Here is a 16,549-nt window from a genome sequence, read left to right as displayed (position 1 = left end):
ATTGGATATATTTGTTATAAATCAACGCATAATTTATTTAATAAAGTGACCTAATATTTCACATTCATCTTTGATAGAAATATCTTGTTATTCCGATCTCTTCTCTCTTACTCTTGATATTAAAAATATTTGAATTTACGTCATCCAGTGAGCCGCAAAATCCGCACTTAGGATTAAACAAGCCCGCGAGAAGCGAGGAAAAAGCCCCGGATAACGAGCCGTATCTTTCGTTTAACGCAGGCGAAAAGGTAGACGACCTCGCGCCAGATACCAAAATGCCTGTCGTTAATCTGGAAGATCTCGTTCGTCTCCAGCGAAAGGCTGAAGATATCAGAAATGTACAGCTAACTGCCCCTCCCCCGCCATGCCGAAGACAAGAATGATACTAATCAGATATGATAGATTTGTATCCTTGCGCATGTTGTAGGTGGCCTATGAAACCCTGGGCGTCATTTAATTCATCCTATATCCAAATCTCCTATATTGATACTGGCCAATTATAGGATCACGGAAAGACATCTTTAACAGATAGCTTGATTGCCACAAATGGCATCATTTCACCAAAACTGGCGGGAAAGATCCGCTACCTGGATTCCCGGCCAGATGAACAGCTACGAGGAATCACGATGGAGTCTTCAGCCATCTCCCTGTATTTCTCGATGCTACGGAGATCTGCTCCCGAAGAGACCCCTGATAAGAGGGAGTATCTAATCAACTTGATCGATTCCCCTGGCCACATCGACTTTAGCAGCGAAGTATCGACAGCCTCACGGCTCTGTGATGGTGCTTTAGTTCTGGTCGATGCAGTCGAGGGCGTTTGCAGTCAAACAGTTACCGTTCTACGACATACATGGGTAGAACGGCTGAAACCAATCCTCGTTATGAACAAAATAGACCGTTTAGTGACTGAGTTGAAATTGACTCCTCTAGAAGCATATACCCACCTTAGTAAGATCCTAGAGCAGGTGAATGCTGTGATAGGGAGCTTCTACCAGGGAGAGCGCATGGAGGAGGACCTTCAGTGGAGAGAAAAAATGGAAGAACGAGTTAAGGCTGCAGCAACCAAAGAGAAGGACCGGTCAAAAGCCAGTGCTGAAACTAGTTCTCAAATCGACCCCGAAACTGCGGAATTCGAAGAGCGTGATGATGAAGACCTATACTTTGCTCCTGAGAAGAATAATGTCATTTTCTGCAGTGCTACCGATGGCTGGGCCTTTACCATTCGGCAATTTGCAGCACTCTATGAGAAGAAACTTGGGATCAAACGGGCCACTTTGGAGAAAGTACTATGGGGCGACTATTACCTAGACCCTAAAACCAAGAGAGTCCTAGGCGCGAAACATTTAAAGGGTAGAAGGCTAAGTCCAATGTTTGTCCAACTTGTATTGGAGACCATCTGGGCAGTCTACAATGCAACTACGGGTGGCGCCAACTCTACAGGGTACGTGTTAAACCTCCAACTAGTTAAAAACGATGTGCCCATTACTCTCTCTAACCATTCTACATAGGGACCCTGCACTATTAGAAAAGATCACGAAATCCCTTTCGATAAAGATACCCGTCCATATACTTCGGTCCCGGGACACCAGGAACATTCTCTCTGCTGTGTTTACGTCATGGCTACCACTTTCTACCGCTGTGCTCGTTTCTGTTATTGAGTACCTGCCCAGCCCTATAGATGCCCAAGCGCTTAGACTCCCTGATATGATCGATGAGTCCCCAGATGCAAGCTATGTTGATCCCAAGGTCCGTGATGCCGTGGTGAACTCCAAAGCCGGAAAAGATGACCCAATTCTTGGATATGTTAGCAAGATGGTATCTATTCCTGAAAGTGAATTGCCTTCAAAAACACGCCGAACACCTGGAGGAACCATGACTGCGGATGAGGCTCGAGAAATTGCTCGACGAAAGAGAGAACAGTTTGCTAAACTCCGAAGTGAGGCGAATGACGGAGATGTATCTGGTCTCACATATGCTATGGCAGAGTCGCAACTGGACGAGGCTAAGGCAGAAGAGAAAGTAGAGCCGGAGCATCTCATTGGCTTTGCACGATTATATTCTGGCACACTCTCTGTGGGAGACTCAATATATGTACTGCCACCAAAATTTTCGCCTATGAATCCACGGGCTAGCCCAGAGCCAACCAAAGTTACAGTAAAGGGCCTATACCTGCTCATGGGACGAGCTCTGGAGAACCTGGAAAGTGTCAGTGCAGGAGTGGTTTTTGGGATTGCTGGACTTGAAGGACATATCATGAAAACTGGTACTCTCTGCAGCCAAATAGATGGAGCTGCGAATCTTGCTGGGGTATCTTTAAGCCATCCACCAATCGTCCGAGTTGCCTTGGAGCCGGTGAACCCGGCAGACTTGAATAAAATGATTAATGGTCTAAAGATGCTTGAACGAAGCGATCCTTGTGCACAGTATGAGGTTTTGCCGAGTGGGGAGCATGTTATTCTCACGGCAGGAGAATTACATCTCGAACGGTGTCTCAAGGATCTTCGTGAGAGATTTGCCAAATGCGAAATACAAGCTGGAGAATCCATTGTGCCGTATCGGGAAACCATTATAAGTGCTGCTGAAATGAACCCTCCTAAAAATCCAGATCTACCACGAGGGACCGTTATTACAACATCGGGGTCTAAACAGCTCAGGATTCAAATCCGAGTGCGGCCCCTTCCTGCAGCTGTATCGGAGTTTCTTCTCAAACATGCAGAGACTGTTAAACGGATATATGGACGTCGAAGGCATTCGCCAACTGACACCCCGAAGGAATCGGATGAAGATGATACCCCTGAGACAGATACTGTGCATGAAGATAATGCGGATGGAGCCACTTCTAGTCGCAATACACTCTCCATGGAGGAGTTCAAGAAAGAACTAGAGGCTTGCTTCAGCGGTGTAAAGGAAGATAAAGAGACCTGGTCGAATGCAGTGGGCAAAATATCGGACTTTGGTCCCAAGAAAACAGGTGCTAACATTCTTTTCGACACCACACCCACCGGACGTTATGAAAAGCTGTAAGTCAAACTCCAACCCTCTATAACATATGAATGCAATCTGACTAAACATGACCTAGATTTGCGGATGGTTCAAATAACAAACCAGCTCGAGATTCTGCCCTGTTCTCTGATAAGATATCCTACGCATTTCAGCTTGCTACATCTCAGGGCCCGCTTTGCCGTGAACCTGTTCAGGGCGTGGCAGTATTTATCGAGGATGTTACACTCGAGGAAATTGGAGATGAAGAACATACTCGTTTGACAGGAGAAGTGATAAGGCTGGTACGCGATGCCGTATGGCAGGGCTTCCTTGATTGGAGCCCTCGAATAATGCTTGCCATGTATAGCTGCGAGATCCAAGCCACAAGTAAGTGATTTCTGCCCGAGATTCTGTAGATGGGAGCTAACTCAATTTTCTCCAGCTGAGGTGTTGGGCCGCGTATATGCCGTTGTGACCCGAAGACGTGGACGGATCCTATCAGAAACTATGAAAGAAGGAACGTCGTTTTTCACAATCCTGTCTCTTCTACCAGTAGCAGAATCATTCGGGTTCTCAGATGAGATTCGAAAACGGACGTCTGGCGCTGCGTCTCCACAGCTGATATTCACTGGATTTGAAATGCTTGATCAAGATCCGTTTTGGGTCCCTGCTACGGAAGAGGAGCTTGAAGATCTAGGTGAGTTGGCGGATAAAGAAAATGTGGCCAAAAGGTATATGGATAGTGTTAGGAGTAGGAAGGGATTGGTTGTTTCTGGGAAGAAGCTGGTTAAAGATGCTGAGAAGCAGAAGACGTTGAAAAGATAGGGGGTGGAGGAGAAAGGATATTGCATGTAAACGGTCATTAAAAGTAAGCGTTGAATAGATCTACCATGACTTTATCACTGGTTTTGAACTATCTTTATCATCAACATTCAATCCCACCCATAGTTGGCCCCTGTTGGGTACATGGGTATATCTCCGCGAAGTGCTGAGGCGCTTTCTATTGCCCAAGCATGGCCTATCCTGCCCTCTAAGGCTCCATTTAAGGGGAGTCCCTGCAGGGAAAACGGGTATCTGCCTGTTAGCTCAGGAGGTATAGTAGGCCATCGCCCTGTATCCTGAGTAAAGTATGCTTCTCACTGGCCGGTTCATATCAAATGCCTACCTGGCCTGGCTCTACAAGCCAAATGAATAACATCCCATCACTCAAAACGGCTTCGCAACCTTCCTCGCCTCACCAACCCCACTAATCGGATCCCTCATCTCCTTCCAACTGATGGGAAACATCATATTCCCGCCCTCACTCCTCGCCATAACGACTCCAAGCTCATTCCGAGCCGTCGAACAATAATACGAACTCTGATCACCGACGGAAATAACGTATGCACGCACAATATCCCCTACCCTAAACATATCCTCCATTACCACGCGGTCCTTCTCAACAGCCCTAACATCTTCTTTGCGGATAATTGCCTGAAACCGCAGATCGTCTGCAGTGTTACTTGTGCTTGTACTATCTGTGCCTGCGGTGGTGATGATGGGCGCTGAAGAGAGAATTGAGCGCATGTCGGTGTCGATGAGGTCGTTGTTTTGGTCATCTACGACCATGAGTATTGAGACTGTTGCCTGGCGCTTTTGAACGCGGGTTACGCGAGCTAGGACGATGGAGTCGACGGCCGGTAGGGTGTTGAATTTTAGAGGGGATTTGGTTTGTTGTTTCTGCGTGGGGTTGCGGGTATCTGTTTGCGGGGAGCGTGATACTGTGAGAATCTTGCGGGGTTTGCGCTTTGGATCTGTTTCTTTATCGTCGCTTTTGAGGATTACTGGGCCGGCTATCGAGGCATAGATGGAGGAGTCGCGGACGTATGTTCCTGGGCCGGAGATGTATGCTGAGCTATTGCCTAGACATAGTCCAGGTACAGCAATAGACGGGATACTCGTAGCCATATCGGGTGATATTAAAAATGCTTTGACGGTATTAAACAAGCAAGATACAAGGAGAGTCAACGCAGCGAAAGACGAAGCTGTTTGAACCACAAGATTGAGATATCAAAAGGTAAAAAAGAGAAGTTTTACCCGAAAACCTAAAGCTTATTAAAGTTACAGCTTACTCAGCAGAACGGCATGACGTCATGTAGTAAACAACGACAAAAACACTGAAGATGAAACGACGAGCCAGAGACCATATATATAACACCACGTAAAGGAACACATTACTTTATGTATCTGGATGCAAAATTTGACTCAAACCAGCACGTGGAAGGAGTTCTACCAAATAAAACACACAAGGAATGTTAGAGTAACAGTTGAGGGAGTGGATGGGGAGGAGGTTCGCGGCGAAAGTAGAGAGAGAGGGTGTTAAAAAAGTATATTGGAAACAGTCTTATATAAATGGAGACGAAAAACAAGTGGAAAAAGGCAATGCAGGGTAGGACAAATAGAAGAGACAAGGAAGGAAATAAAAAAGGGAATGAGAGAAAGGAGGTTGTTTTCAGAAGAACCGTCCCCGAAACGCCTGGACTCCTTGCCACGATTAAATGAGTATTCACAAAGGAAATAAAAACGACAAAAGAAAAAGAAATAATAAAGCGGGAAGTAAATGATAGAGAATAAGCCACAAAACAGTAAAAATGGAATATAATGGGAAAAGCGACGTGGAAGTCAGCAGGTATGGCAGGTATGTATAAGAGCGCCCGATCAAGGGTGAGAGGACAAGGCGGACAATATAGAAAGTAGGCCGCCGTGAACGTCAGAAATGGGGTCATTAGTGGTGGGCATCAGTAGGTGAGGTGGGACAGCTAAGAATGTCAGCTATGCTTGGAGTCGAAGCCGAGTAGTTCCAGGGATCGCTGTGCAAGGGCGATAACTTCGGCAGTGCCTTCTTCAGCATCCTCACCCTCGTCGTCGGACTCGAGGTTCTTGTTTGCGATCGTGCGTACTAGCTGTATTATATCCTCTGAGCGAGTGATGAAGCCAATAAGTCGTTTATCTTCAGACTCAATCAGCTGTAGGAGGGTCCAAATTGCGATATGTTGGAATGTAGGGTCTCCACTGGCTAGGAACCTGTTTAGATAGCCGTGAAGTCCGCCGTTGGGTTCGGTCCAATCTCGAACGAAGATAGAGTAGTCACCAACTAATTACAAAATTAGTAATTAATACGGATAGATATACAATAGGAGGCATGATGACGTACCTTTTGATGATAAATTGCCCAAGGCGGCGGCACTGTTGCCTTGGACCTCGATGCTTTCAGAAGCAGTTAGAGGGATAAGTACTTCAAAGACTCCAAGTTTCAAAAGACGGCTCTTGAGGTCGTCACTCAATGCCAAGACGGCGATAGCGGCCGTCATCTCCGACTGGACGGTCAGTGGCACTTGTAGAACAAGCTCCTTGCATTTCTGGACGGCACCGGCTTCCAAGACTAGCTCCTTATTTCTGTCGGAGCTTGCAGCAAGATTACGCAGAGTGGATATGGCGTGGCACTGGATCTCTTCGTTGTCAATAGAGCCAAGAAGGTCAACTAGTGGCTTGAGGAAACCGGCGTCTATGATAGGCGACTCGTTGTTTGGGTGTATGGATATGTTGCGAATGCACGCCACCGCGGAGAGGATGAGCGGAAGGTAAGAGGACTGCAGCAACCGAAGCAGTGGCGGCAGTCCTCTAGCACGGACAATCTCTAGTTGATACTTGTCGTCTGAGGCTAAGTTTCTGAGCGCCAGAGCTGCCTGGCATTGTACTTTGGGCGTAGACGAGTCCATGAGCTGCACTAGAGACTGTACGAGGCGCGACTCCGTCTGCGCAAGCTTCTTCCGGTTTAGGGCATCAACAGCAATGTTGCTCAGAGCAGTAGTGCAGTAGTACTGGACGTCAACATCTGGTGAGGTAAGCAGTTGGACGAGAATGGGTATTGCGCCGGCTAGCACCAGCTGCTGCCTGTTTTCATCTGTATAGCAACGTTAGCAGGGATGGAAAACAAAACCAGGGTATGTCCGACATGGATACATACCCGAGTGAGTCATGTTGAGGAGAGCGCCAGTCGCATTTCTTTGCACACGCATGTCCTTGGATCTGGCGAGTCTGGTAAGCGGGCCCAAAGCTCCTGAGCCAGCTATCTTTGCCTTGTTTTCCTCATGGGTAGCTAGGTTAGTGATACAGCCGACGGCGTTGCACTGCACCTCGACGTTGGTAGACATCATCTGCCGGATCAAAGGAGCAAGACCTCCCAGCATGACTATCGACACCTTGTTCTCGGCTGGGGAAAGAAAGAAATTTAGCTTTCGACGCCCATAGGGACGAAGCAAGAAGGCAAAAGGAAAAGACGTACTGTTGACGGCAAGGTTACCCAGGGCAGCACTGGCAGCCCGCTGGACCTCGATATCTGGGCTCTCAAGCAGGAAGAGTATGGGTTCTAGCGTATCTCGGTCGACCTCGCGGACATCTATCGAAGCACCGATGGATTAGCCAAAGCGGGGCCCCTCCCTTTCTCCCGTCCTTCTTTTGGTTTTATTTATATATATATTATGTTTGCCGCGCTCTGGGAGCTCACCTCGCTCTGTTATCTCGGCAAAGGTCAGACTGGCACTTCGCTGGAGGTCGACGTTGTCCGAGTAGACCAGGGTGCTGAGTGCCCGAAGGGGCTCGCCGGTAAAGAAGTCTGTCTCATTTCGCTGCGGACAACAGCAAGTTTCAGCAACCGGGCGCCGACAGCGCGACGAGGAGAGGGAGCAGAGGACGACGTACGTTCTCCAGATACTGTAAGAGGTCTGCTACAGCTTCGCGTTCACTGTCTGCGATGATTGGTTCGTAGAGGCTGTCCCTCGATCGACCTGTTCGTGTATTCCGACGGGGAGCCGCCAGGTCAGCAAACGGACGGACGGTGGCACCAAACGGGGGGAGACGAGGTCAGAGAAGTACCTGTGAGGCAGGAAAGACATGCATTTCCCATTCTTCCCGCGGCTCTCTCGCTCTGTCGTAGCCTGCAGCGGCCGTAGTAGTCCTTGGTGTTGTCGTGGGCGGTGGCTGTTGGCCGGTGGTTGGAGGTCGATGTTGTTTGTTTGATGTTGTGGTTTTTGACGTTCGACAGTCCAGCTTAGTTAACTTAACCTACCCAAGCCCCCGAGGCAGCTAGCTGGGACTAACGCCGGCTTAACTAACAACTAGTTTTACCTTGGGGAGACAGGGAGAGAGGGCTCTTGTTTGCTCTGCTTGCTTGGTCTGCGTGGTCTGTTTCTCTCTCTTTTCGCGGCAGCAGCTCGGCAGGTCGGACGAAGAGCGTACGGAGTCGCCAGACGCAGGGACAGCGAGAGCTCGATTGGCTATTGCGAGAAAGAAGGCGACGCGACAGGCGAGGTCGTCCACGGGCAGAGGCAAAGCAGGAGAAAGCAGGCGAGGGAAGAAAGACAGCCAGAAGAATAAATAGGAAAGCCGGAGAGAAGAAGCAACGCAGCAGCAGCAGCAGGCCTTGTGATGAAGAAAGCCACAGGCGGCAGCAGCAGGTCGAGTCTTTGCTTCCTGCGGCGGTGCAGCCAGGACGCTCTCTTCCTCTGCTGGCGGCGTCTTCCTCTTCCTCTTCTTCCTCTTATTTTACTCTTCTTGCTCGTCTCTTGCTTGTTATCTTCGACTCTTTCTTCTCTCCTTTTCGTCTTCTTCTCGTCTTCTCTTGTTCTTCTTTATTTCTGTGGCTGGGAAGCGTATTTGAAATACCGGGATGTTACTTAGTTTACTCTTCGGGATGCGGTAATAATGGTAATTACGAATAAGGTTCGACTTGAAGGGGATATAAAAAGACGGCGACGAAGACGTACGGAGTAGATACGAAAAGAAGAAGAGAAGAAGATGATGATCAAGAAAGGTGATAGAAAGGGGAAAGTCGATCTACGAGATGCAAGTAACCAGGCCATGACAGTTTCCACGCTTCCACGCTCTCTCAGGCTTGCTCTAGTTCTACATATGCACCGTAGATCAGCATTGCTCACTGCGAGTAACTATGTAAGTCAGCAGTCAGTCGCTACGGATTACTCTGTCGTTTCCTGTCTCGCCAATGTCCTGGCAGTGAAATGGCAGGCAGTTTCGCCTTCATCCTCATTGGAGGAAGCTCTCAGCCCTCCCCTTGCTCCGTCCAAGCCTCCAAGCTCGAGTCTGGAGTCGACAGCTCATTTTGCGCCGTAGGTCATCGAGATCGTGACATCGACGGGCTCAAGCCATGATGGATCAGAACGACATTTACCCCATTCTCCGTGGTTTGACCAGCGTTGGGAAAAGTTTCGACATCCCCTGATGCTTGTCTGGAGTAAATCTGATGGAAAACGGCCGATTTAAGCATATTATCGATCATGCAGCTGGATGGCCAGGGTGCGTCTCTCTCTCTTGTCCATTGCAAGCTCGTCATGGCAGGCCAATGGCAGGCCCAGTCGATAAAAGGTCTGCAGGGTGGCGCTGGCCGGGATGCGGAAGCAGAGGCAGCATCATATGGGAATTAAGCAGAATTTTAAGAAACCCTTGAAGGGTCAGGCGTGAGTTGGTCAGATGATGCTGATGGCGTAAGTCGGGCCCCTGGCTATGCTCATCATAAGGTACATAACTTGCTTGCCTGCATGCATAAACAGCGATATACTGACGTACAGAGAGACACAGCATGCAGGGACGTTGTGTCGTGCCGCGGCAGTTGGACGTTGGATTCGTGTTGGTAGTAACTCCGTATGGACAGCGTTGTCGTTATAACGAGATAGCCACCAGCATGTCGTATATCTAGAGTCAGTCATCGTACATGTGTACCTTGAAGACGGCCTGAGGAGTGCCTTTTTTTATAACCTTCTTCTTCTTCCTCCTCTTCTCTTGAATCCCGCTGAAGACAAAATCTCCTGTTAAGCCACCGATTAAATTCTCCGTACCTGCGTCTTGGTCTGGTCCCTCTGCCCTGGGTGTCAGATTCATTTTATTTTCTCCTCCCGTTCTCCAGCTCCTGTTCTCCCTGCGACCTGAGGTTATACGGAATGTTTCTGGCAAGAGGCCCATAAGGCTGAAACAGACCCCTAGCTATCCCATCACATCGACTGCCCACACCGATTTCATATACGTACGGAGTATGAGTTACCAGTTGGACCCAGCCCCGAGATGTTGCTCCATGCAACCATCCGCCGCTGCATACATAGTTCAAGAGTGAGAGCACAGCATACAAAAAAGAAAAGAGCAAGGGCTGTCCTGTCGATGATGATCGCCCTGGGTGTGTGTGTTCCGTACGGAGATCCGCGTAGGAGTGCAACTTGCGCAAGGCTCGCTGTCTGTCTGGATCTCTGGCCCGTCCGTCTGCCTCCCTGTCTGTCTCCTTTAAGACGGCCCTCCCGCTCAATCCGTAACCCGTACTTACTCCGTATATAAAAGCGGGTTGACTTTGCAGCTTCGGAGTGCTCCGGATACGGACGAACGACTGAAGATGGAGCCCTGCAAGGCCTCGACAGCCCGAGTCAGCCAGGCCAGGGTAGCTCGAGCAGACATTGGCATTTCAGCTGAACGGGCATCGATGTGCAGGCGATATGCAGACCCGATGCGCTGCAGACAGCGATTATTTGAGTTAGTTGTTCATCTGGCGGCCACCAAAAACTGTATCGTATCTCCGGGTCGGTTCTTGAGAGTCCGGGCCGGCTTTCGTTTGGTCAGACTCCGTAGTTTTAGGGGGTTCGATAGTTGATGTTGAAGTATGAAGATGAGCTTCCCATCTTCAGCACCGCAACGCCGGCCTTGTCCAATAATTAAACAGCTGCTCCGTACATCGGCCACGGCTGCATCGTCTCCATCGCCATCGTACATCCATCAGCCTGTCTTCCCTCGTAATAATGCAGTGAAGATCAAAAAGAAAGCAGCTGAAAAAGCAATAACTCTCTCCGTCACCCCCCAAAAGGTCCACCAAGACTGGAGGTGAGAGAGCAATTGGGCATCTCGCTGGAAGGTCTGCTGCGTGTTTTTCTTGCGTCTCTCTCTTCCTCTTGCTCTCTGGCCTTCCGTACCCCCGGCTATCAACACCTTGCTGCGCCTGGCTCGCTGGTTCTTGCTTGTTATCCACCCTCCCTCCCCCCTGGACGAACCTGAAACCTGAAACCCAAGAGTACGAAGAAGAAGCAGAAGAAGCAGAAGAGCTTGCAGTAGGAGGAGCTGGTCACAGACACAGACGCTGCTGCGGACCTCCAACTAGTCCGCCAGCCTCCCAAGCGAAATAATTAATAGCAGCAAGGGCACACGGGACCTCCTCCTTGCGCCGTTAGCCTCGAGTTTAGTCGTTCTGATGCAGCTAACTAGCGGCTGGAGGTTTGGTCGTGCCACCAGCGGCGGCGTTGTTGGGCGTAGGTAGGAGATAGCGAGTAGTCCTGTAGGGTAGACAGACGGCTTGGAGGCGAAGTCGACATCGCTTCGTCTCGTCTTTCTCGTCTTATTCTTCTTATTCTTATTCTTCTTCTCATCTTCTTCTTGTCTTCTTCGTCTTTGTCGTCGCCATCTCCGTTGCTTGTCTTCCATCAAGGCCGGGCCATACATCCTGGCAAACAAGATATTCCATCATAGCAAGCAGCAAGCAAGCGAGCAGCTGTTATATCTATACGGCCAGAGGGTAGACTGGTTCCAGCACCCGGCTCTGCTTGATATATATATATCTCCTTCCCATATATTATATCCATTATTAGCTATCATCCGCGGCCGGCACCTTGGGTTGCATTTCTTATATTTCGCCTCTTCTTCTTCCTCCTCTTTTCCCAGGCTGCGTCCATTCGGGTAAGCATGGCATCGTCCCTGTAACTAGAAAGCTGTCCGTCAGTCTCTTACGTCCGCTTGTTGCTGACCGGCTGCTACTGACCTCCAGTCCCTCCATGACCACCGCCGCGCCGCCGACCTGCCCGTCGACTTCCACGCCGTCGTTTGGAAGCAGACTGCGCCGTCTGAGCCAGCGACGGCCGCAGACACAGTCCAACGGGCCTGTCCAAGGCTCCTCAGCGTCCGCTAACCACCGTTCGTATCGCAAGCGGCTTAGCTGGGTCGTTGGCCGGGGCTCTTCTCATCTTCCCGCGGCCCCAGAAGGAGAAGAAGACGGAGAGCCAAACCATCACCATCACCACCAACATCAACACAACCACGACATCCACGACGGCGACGACCACGACCACAGATCGTCGCTTCAGCAACAGGAAAACTCCGATCTGTTGCATGCTGAGCTGGACCGCAGCGCCTCGGCGGAGCTCGAGTCCTCGTCGCAGCGGTACAGCGTCTTCAGTCGCTCTGACGCTGAGAGCAGTGAGTCCTCGACGTCGGAGGACAGGCCAGAGCAGCTAGCGGAGGCAGGCTTTCGGTCTCGCAGACACCAGCAGGCCTCTCTCTCGCAGGATACCACAAGCTACACCATGGCCCAGGCCCTGAACATGGCGTCCGTCGTCGTGGGCGCGGCCGCTTCTTCGCCTATTTCTCCCTCCGCCGCCGCCATCGCCGCCGCGGACACCAGTAACAGCGGCAGCGGCAGAGCACCGGACCAGCCGACGACCTCTTCCACCGCCCACCATTCTACATCCCAGAACGGCCACTCCTCCTCGGGCACGGGAGACTCGACTGAGACGTCGATGTCTGCGTCAAACTCGCCCGACCAGCAACACCAGGATCAGCAGTCCATCATCCGTTTCTTCGCCTATCAAGACCCCCACCAGAACTCCAGGCCCTCGCTCCCCTTCGCTCCCATGACACGAACCATCACAGACGAATCAGCCATTATAAAAGTCGGCCGGTACTCTGAGCGTGAGGGCATACCCGCTGAAGGTGCCGCGGGATCGTCCTCTGCTCCCGTCGGCTTCAAATCCAAGGTCGTCAGCCGGAAACACTGCGAGTTCTCCTTTATCGGCGGGCAGTGGCATATCAAGGATGTCGGGAGCTCCTCGGGCACCTTTCTCAACCATATGCGTCTCAGTCAGCCTAATGTACCGTCCAGACAGTATGCAGTGCGGGATGGTGATATCGTACAGCTAGGGATCGACTTTAGAGGCGGTGAAGAGCTCATTTTTAGATGTGTGCGCATCCGCATAGAATGCAACAGGATGTGGCAGCAGAGAGCAAACCAGTTCAAGTATGCTTCTCTCTCTCTCTGTCTTCCTCTCTCTTCTTCTGTTTTCATTGCTAACGAAATTTATAGTAAAAACACGGAAGCTCTTATCACTAATCTTGGAAAGGGCTCTATGGATGCCACAGACTACGAAGGCTGCAGGGAATGCTCCATATGTCTCGGCTCTGTTTTGGTGAGTCTGACCTGTATCGGTTCTTTATATACGTTGCATCTAACCAGCACACAGCGTCCATACCAGTGCCTGTTCATGGCTGCCTGTGCCCATGTCTGGCACTACAAATGCATCCGCCGGCTAATACACTCTCCTGAATATCCCATGTTCCAATGTCCAAACTGCCGAGCGTACACAGATTTGAACGCAGAAGTAGACGACTCAAACGACCCATATGAAGAAAAAATCAATCCTTCCCCTAATACCCAGCCGCAGCAGCAGCCGCAACAACCACAGCAACCACAACAGCAACCGCAACAGCAACAGCAACGTTACCCACCTCAGCCTCTAGAAAATAACACAACCACTACCAACACTACTTCCCGAACGCATACAGCCAACAACTCAAGCTCAGCCCCGCCCATTGTCTATACACACACAGAAACTGACGGGCCCCTCGCAACTGCTACAGGGAATATGACCCTCGAATCTGACCCTGAACCGGAGCCGGAGCCGGAGCATGACCCATCAGACGGCCCGGACGGAGACGTCTTCCACCCGGCCGTAGAGCAACCATTAGGCGCTCATTCAAACGACGTCCACCGCAGTCAGAACATCGACATATTATCTCCAAACTCGAATACTCGAACAGGTATGGGCAGAAGGAGGGTGCCGGACAGAGCAAACCGAGACACGATATACGTTGAAGATCCCCTAACACCACGAAACGATACAGGACTCCTAGCCCTCGACGGCCGTGCCGGGCGGCTCTAAACCCGGACTTTCCTACAGCCTCTCTCTTTCTTGCATTTCTCCATCTTCATCTCCCTTGTTTTGGCTGGCATCTGTCTCCCTGTTCGACGATTTCTCTTCCATCTTATCAACTTACTACTTATTCCCCCCTCTCATCGGCGTTTTGAGCGACTTCTTACTCCCATGGCATCTTCGCCAATCGGCCTCCTTCTTTCTTTTGATACTCCATTCTTTGCTTACTTCTCCTTTGTCCTTCATCTAATCGTCTTGTCCATACTATCCTTCTCTTGATTCCCCGCCGCAGCTCAAAAGATTCCCTGCGATTATTACATCATGTCGTATCTTTATTATTGCTTTTTCTTCTTCTGTCTCTCTTCACTTCTCTTGGATAACTCTGGAGTACACCAATGATCTGCTCTCAAGGGGGTGACACTTTATACATACCCAAACACACCGTACTTAACCTCTAACATCGCCATCGTCAACGTAATCGCTTCTCCATAGACACACCTCAACCGACTCTCAGTCCTCCTGTGTGATTTGGCCTCTACTGCTTGACTTTAACTATTAAATGTCCCGCTGAGTCCCACCTGAAACAGCCCCTGAAGGCAGGCCCTTCGACCCGTCCCCCACATGGAAACGCGTATATATTTGTACATAGTTAGACGGGAGAAGCCGAGACAGGGGGGATGTCCTGTTATTATAAGTATAACTATCACCTTCGACCAGCCCGAGCGGCATCCTTCTTCCAACTAGTTCTATTCCTGTCATTATCTCGTTTCTTTTTTGCTTTGCGTCCGCTTCGTTAGTTGATTAACTAGGTGCCGCTTGGGTCAGGTTCGGGTTCGGGTTCAGGCTCAGGGGCTGCGCGAGAGAAAGTGACCTCGCCCGTCCGCCCGTCTTGCCCGTCGCTCGAGGTACCGAGAGTTCTCGTCCTCGTCTGTATCCGTATCCTGTAGTTTGTCGGCGACAGAGACATCGAATCCTTCACCATGCCGGTAGATACCACAGGCAGCGCAGCGCAGGAGAACGGCGCCAGGCACCATGGCCGCCAGCCTACCCATCCCTTCAGGCTGTCCCATCGCACCAAACCACGGAGGTACCGCCCCATATACCAAACCCCCTTTCCCAGGCGCCCGTTTCTAATGCATAGATGAATGAATGGGGATAATAGATGGCCTCTGGTTCTGCGGTTCATCAAGGGAGCCATCCATGGAGCCATCCTGGTGCCGGTGCTCTGCCATGCCATCTTCACCGTCCTAGTTGTCGTACTCGATAAGCATGTATTTGATACCGTGGGCGTTCCACCGACGATCGTACGTTGAGAGCAATGCTTCTTCCCTGCAGCCAGCCTGGATGTTAATCGTTCGCCCTAGATCCCTTCGCTGTCCATCGTCGTCGGTCTCATCCTCGTCTTCCGCAACCAGACCTCCTACAATCGCTTCTGGGACGGCCGCAACTGTCTGACCACGATCACCACCGCGCTTCGCAACCTCACCCGGACCATCCTTGTCTCATGTCGAAACCCCAATGGCCCTCTCTCGGACGCTGAAAAGCAGGATATCGAACGCACGATCCGTCTGCTCATCGCCTTTCCGTACGCCGTCAAGTGCTATCTGCGCGCGGAATGGAGCACAGAATGGGGATCCGTCTCCAACCCAAACATGATTGCCGATGCCGTTCTGCGACAGGAAGCTGGCGGCCCCAAGCAGGAGTTCCTTAGCCTGCTGCCTGCCGGATTCCAGGCTCATGAGGCAGACGGCCTCGGACTGCCGCTTCAATTGACCTTCCCCGTCGAAGCGTTCATCCAGCGAGGCGCGAAGCGAGGCTGGTTCGATCCGCCTGCTGCCAACCAGCTCGGCAACCAGGTCAGCGCCATGATCGATGCATACGGGAAGATGGAAACGATCAAACTGACCCCCATTCCCGTCGCTCACTTGTGAGTTTCCTTCTCTTAACACACTCTCTTTTACTCCGGTTTGCGCGAGGAAAACACTCCAGACAACTAACTTGTATCATAGGATTCATCAAAAGCAAGTCCTGGCTTTGTTCGGCTGTGTTCTTCCCTTTGCAATGGTAGACGATATGGGCTGGTGGGCAGTTCCCATTGTCTGTCTAGTCATTTTTACACTGTACGGTATCGAGGGCATTGGCTCTCAGCTCGAAGATCCCTTTGGTTACGACAAGAATGACATCAAGATGGATGCCATCGTCGAGGACGAACGGGTCGAGATCGAAGCTATCCTTAACGAGTGGAAGAAGTTGAACGACCTGCCTGTCGATGGCGACGGTTCAGCTACCAACGGTGCCAGGAACGGCGCTCGTAACGGTACTACCAACGGCGCTCGCAATGGAACCCATAACGGTACCCATAACGGAGTCAGCAATGGAAGTTTTGTCCCTCGAGAGATGTTTATCAGGGGTTAGTTTTTCAAGCATCTTGCTCTTTGGTTTGCTTTTGCTCCTTTCTTGATTTAAGCATGCCTCTCGTTTTGATATATCCGTGGCTTTAGACTGTCTTTCATCCTGAAGAATTTTCCCTGCTTTTCTCCCTCGCTCATACATGTATTGAT

General features: G+C 50.6%; 7 protein-coding genes across 7 annotated transcripts; 3 read left to right on the top strand and 4 right to left on the bottom strand.

Moving 5' to 3' along the window:
* Nucleotides 1-275: 275 nt before the first annotated feature.
* On the top strand, nucleotides 276-3,807 carry MGYG_07675 (elongation factor 2; the record flags this gene model as incomplete). The annotated part of the gene is made up of 6 exons (XM_003170384.1): nucleotides 276-338; nucleotides 403-423; nucleotides 504-1,441; nucleotides 1,509-3,020; nucleotides 3,080-3,369; nucleotides 3,425-3,807. 6 exons carry the CDS (start codon nucleotides 276-278, stop codon nucleotides 3,805-3,807), a joined length of 3,207 nt encoding a protein of 1,068 aa, XP_003170432.1.
* Nucleotides 3,808-4,188: 381 nt separating this feature from the next.
* On the bottom strand, nucleotides 4,189-4,929 carry MGYG_07674 (3'-5' exoribonuclease CSL4; the record flags this gene model as incomplete). The annotated part of the gene is made up of 1 exon (XM_003170383.1): nucleotides 4,189-4,929. One exon carries the CDS (start codon nucleotides 4,927-4,929, stop codon nucleotides 4,189-4,191), a length of 741 nt encoding a protein of 246 aa, XP_003170431.1.
* Nucleotides 4,930-5,789: 860 nt separating this feature from the next.
* MGYG_07672 (vacuolar protein 8) lies at nucleotides 5,790-7,927 on the bottom strand (the record flags this gene model as incomplete). Its single annotated transcript, XM_003170382.1, has 7 exons — nucleotides 5,790-6,115; nucleotides 6,176-6,925; nucleotides 6,989-7,234; nucleotides 7,307-7,420; nucleotides 7,529-7,649; nucleotides 7,723-7,808; nucleotides 7,897-7,927. The coding sequence occupies 7 exons, from the start codon at nucleotides 7,925-7,927 to the stop codon at nucleotides 5,790-5,792; spliced, it is 1,674 nt and encodes a 557-aa protein (XP_003170430.1).
* Nucleotides 7,928-9,735: 1,808 nt separating this feature from the next.
* Nucleotides 9,736-10,788, bottom strand: MGYG_07671 (hypothetical protein; the record flags this gene model as incomplete). The annotated part of the gene is made up of 5 exons (XM_003170381.1): nucleotides 9,736-9,898; nucleotides 10,062-10,121; nucleotides 10,222-10,422; nucleotides 10,475-10,530; nucleotides 10,750-10,788. The coding sequence occupies 5 exons, from the start codon at nucleotides 10,786-10,788 to the stop codon at nucleotides 9,736-9,738; spliced, it is 519 nt and encodes a 172-aa protein (XP_003170429.1).
* A 346-nt stretch (nucleotides 10,789-11,134) lies between these two features.
* MGYG_09164 (hypothetical protein) lies at nucleotides 11,135-11,490 on the bottom strand (the record flags this gene model as incomplete). The annotated part of the gene is made up of 2 exons (XM_003170380.1): nucleotides 11,135-11,227; nucleotides 11,272-11,490. The coding sequence occupies 2 exons, from the start codon at nucleotides 11,488-11,490 to the stop codon at nucleotides 11,135-11,137; spliced, it is 312 nt and encodes a 103-aa protein (XP_003170428.1).
* A 347-nt stretch (nucleotides 11,491-11,837) lies between these two features.
* MGYG_07670 (RING finger protein) lies at nucleotides 11,838-13,997 on the top strand (the record flags this gene model as incomplete). The annotated part of the gene is made up of 3 exons (XM_003170379.1): nucleotides 11,838-13,075; nucleotides 13,142-13,244; nucleotides 13,299-13,997. The coding sequence occupies 3 exons, from the start codon at nucleotides 11,838-11,840 to the stop codon at nucleotides 13,995-13,997; spliced, it is 2,040 nt and encodes a 679-aa protein (XP_003170427.1).
* Nucleotides 13,998-14,968: 971 nt separating this feature from the next.
* On the top strand, nucleotides 14,969-16,403 carry MGYG_07669 (hypothetical protein; the record flags this gene model as incomplete). The annotated part of the gene is made up of 4 exons (XM_003170378.1): nucleotides 14,969-15,075; nucleotides 15,151-15,292; nucleotides 15,353-15,915; nucleotides 15,998-16,403. 4 exons carry the CDS (start codon nucleotides 14,969-14,971, stop codon nucleotides 16,401-16,403), a joined length of 1,218 nt encoding a protein of 405 aa, XP_003170426.1.
* Nucleotides 16,404-16,549: the final 146 nt, after the last annotated feature.

This window comes from Nannizzia gypsea, genomic scaffold (assembly GCF_000150975.2).
Source record: "Nannizzia gypsea CBS 118893 supercont1.7 genomic scaffold, whole genome shotgun sequence".
In the NCBI taxonomy this organism is placed as follows: Eukaryota; Fungi; Ascomycota; class Eurotiomycetes; order Onygenales; family Arthrodermataceae; genus Nannizzia; species Nannizzia gypsea.
The sequence above is the reverse complement of the archived record's forward strand: the minus strand, read 5'-3'. Positions and strand labels throughout refer to the sequence as shown.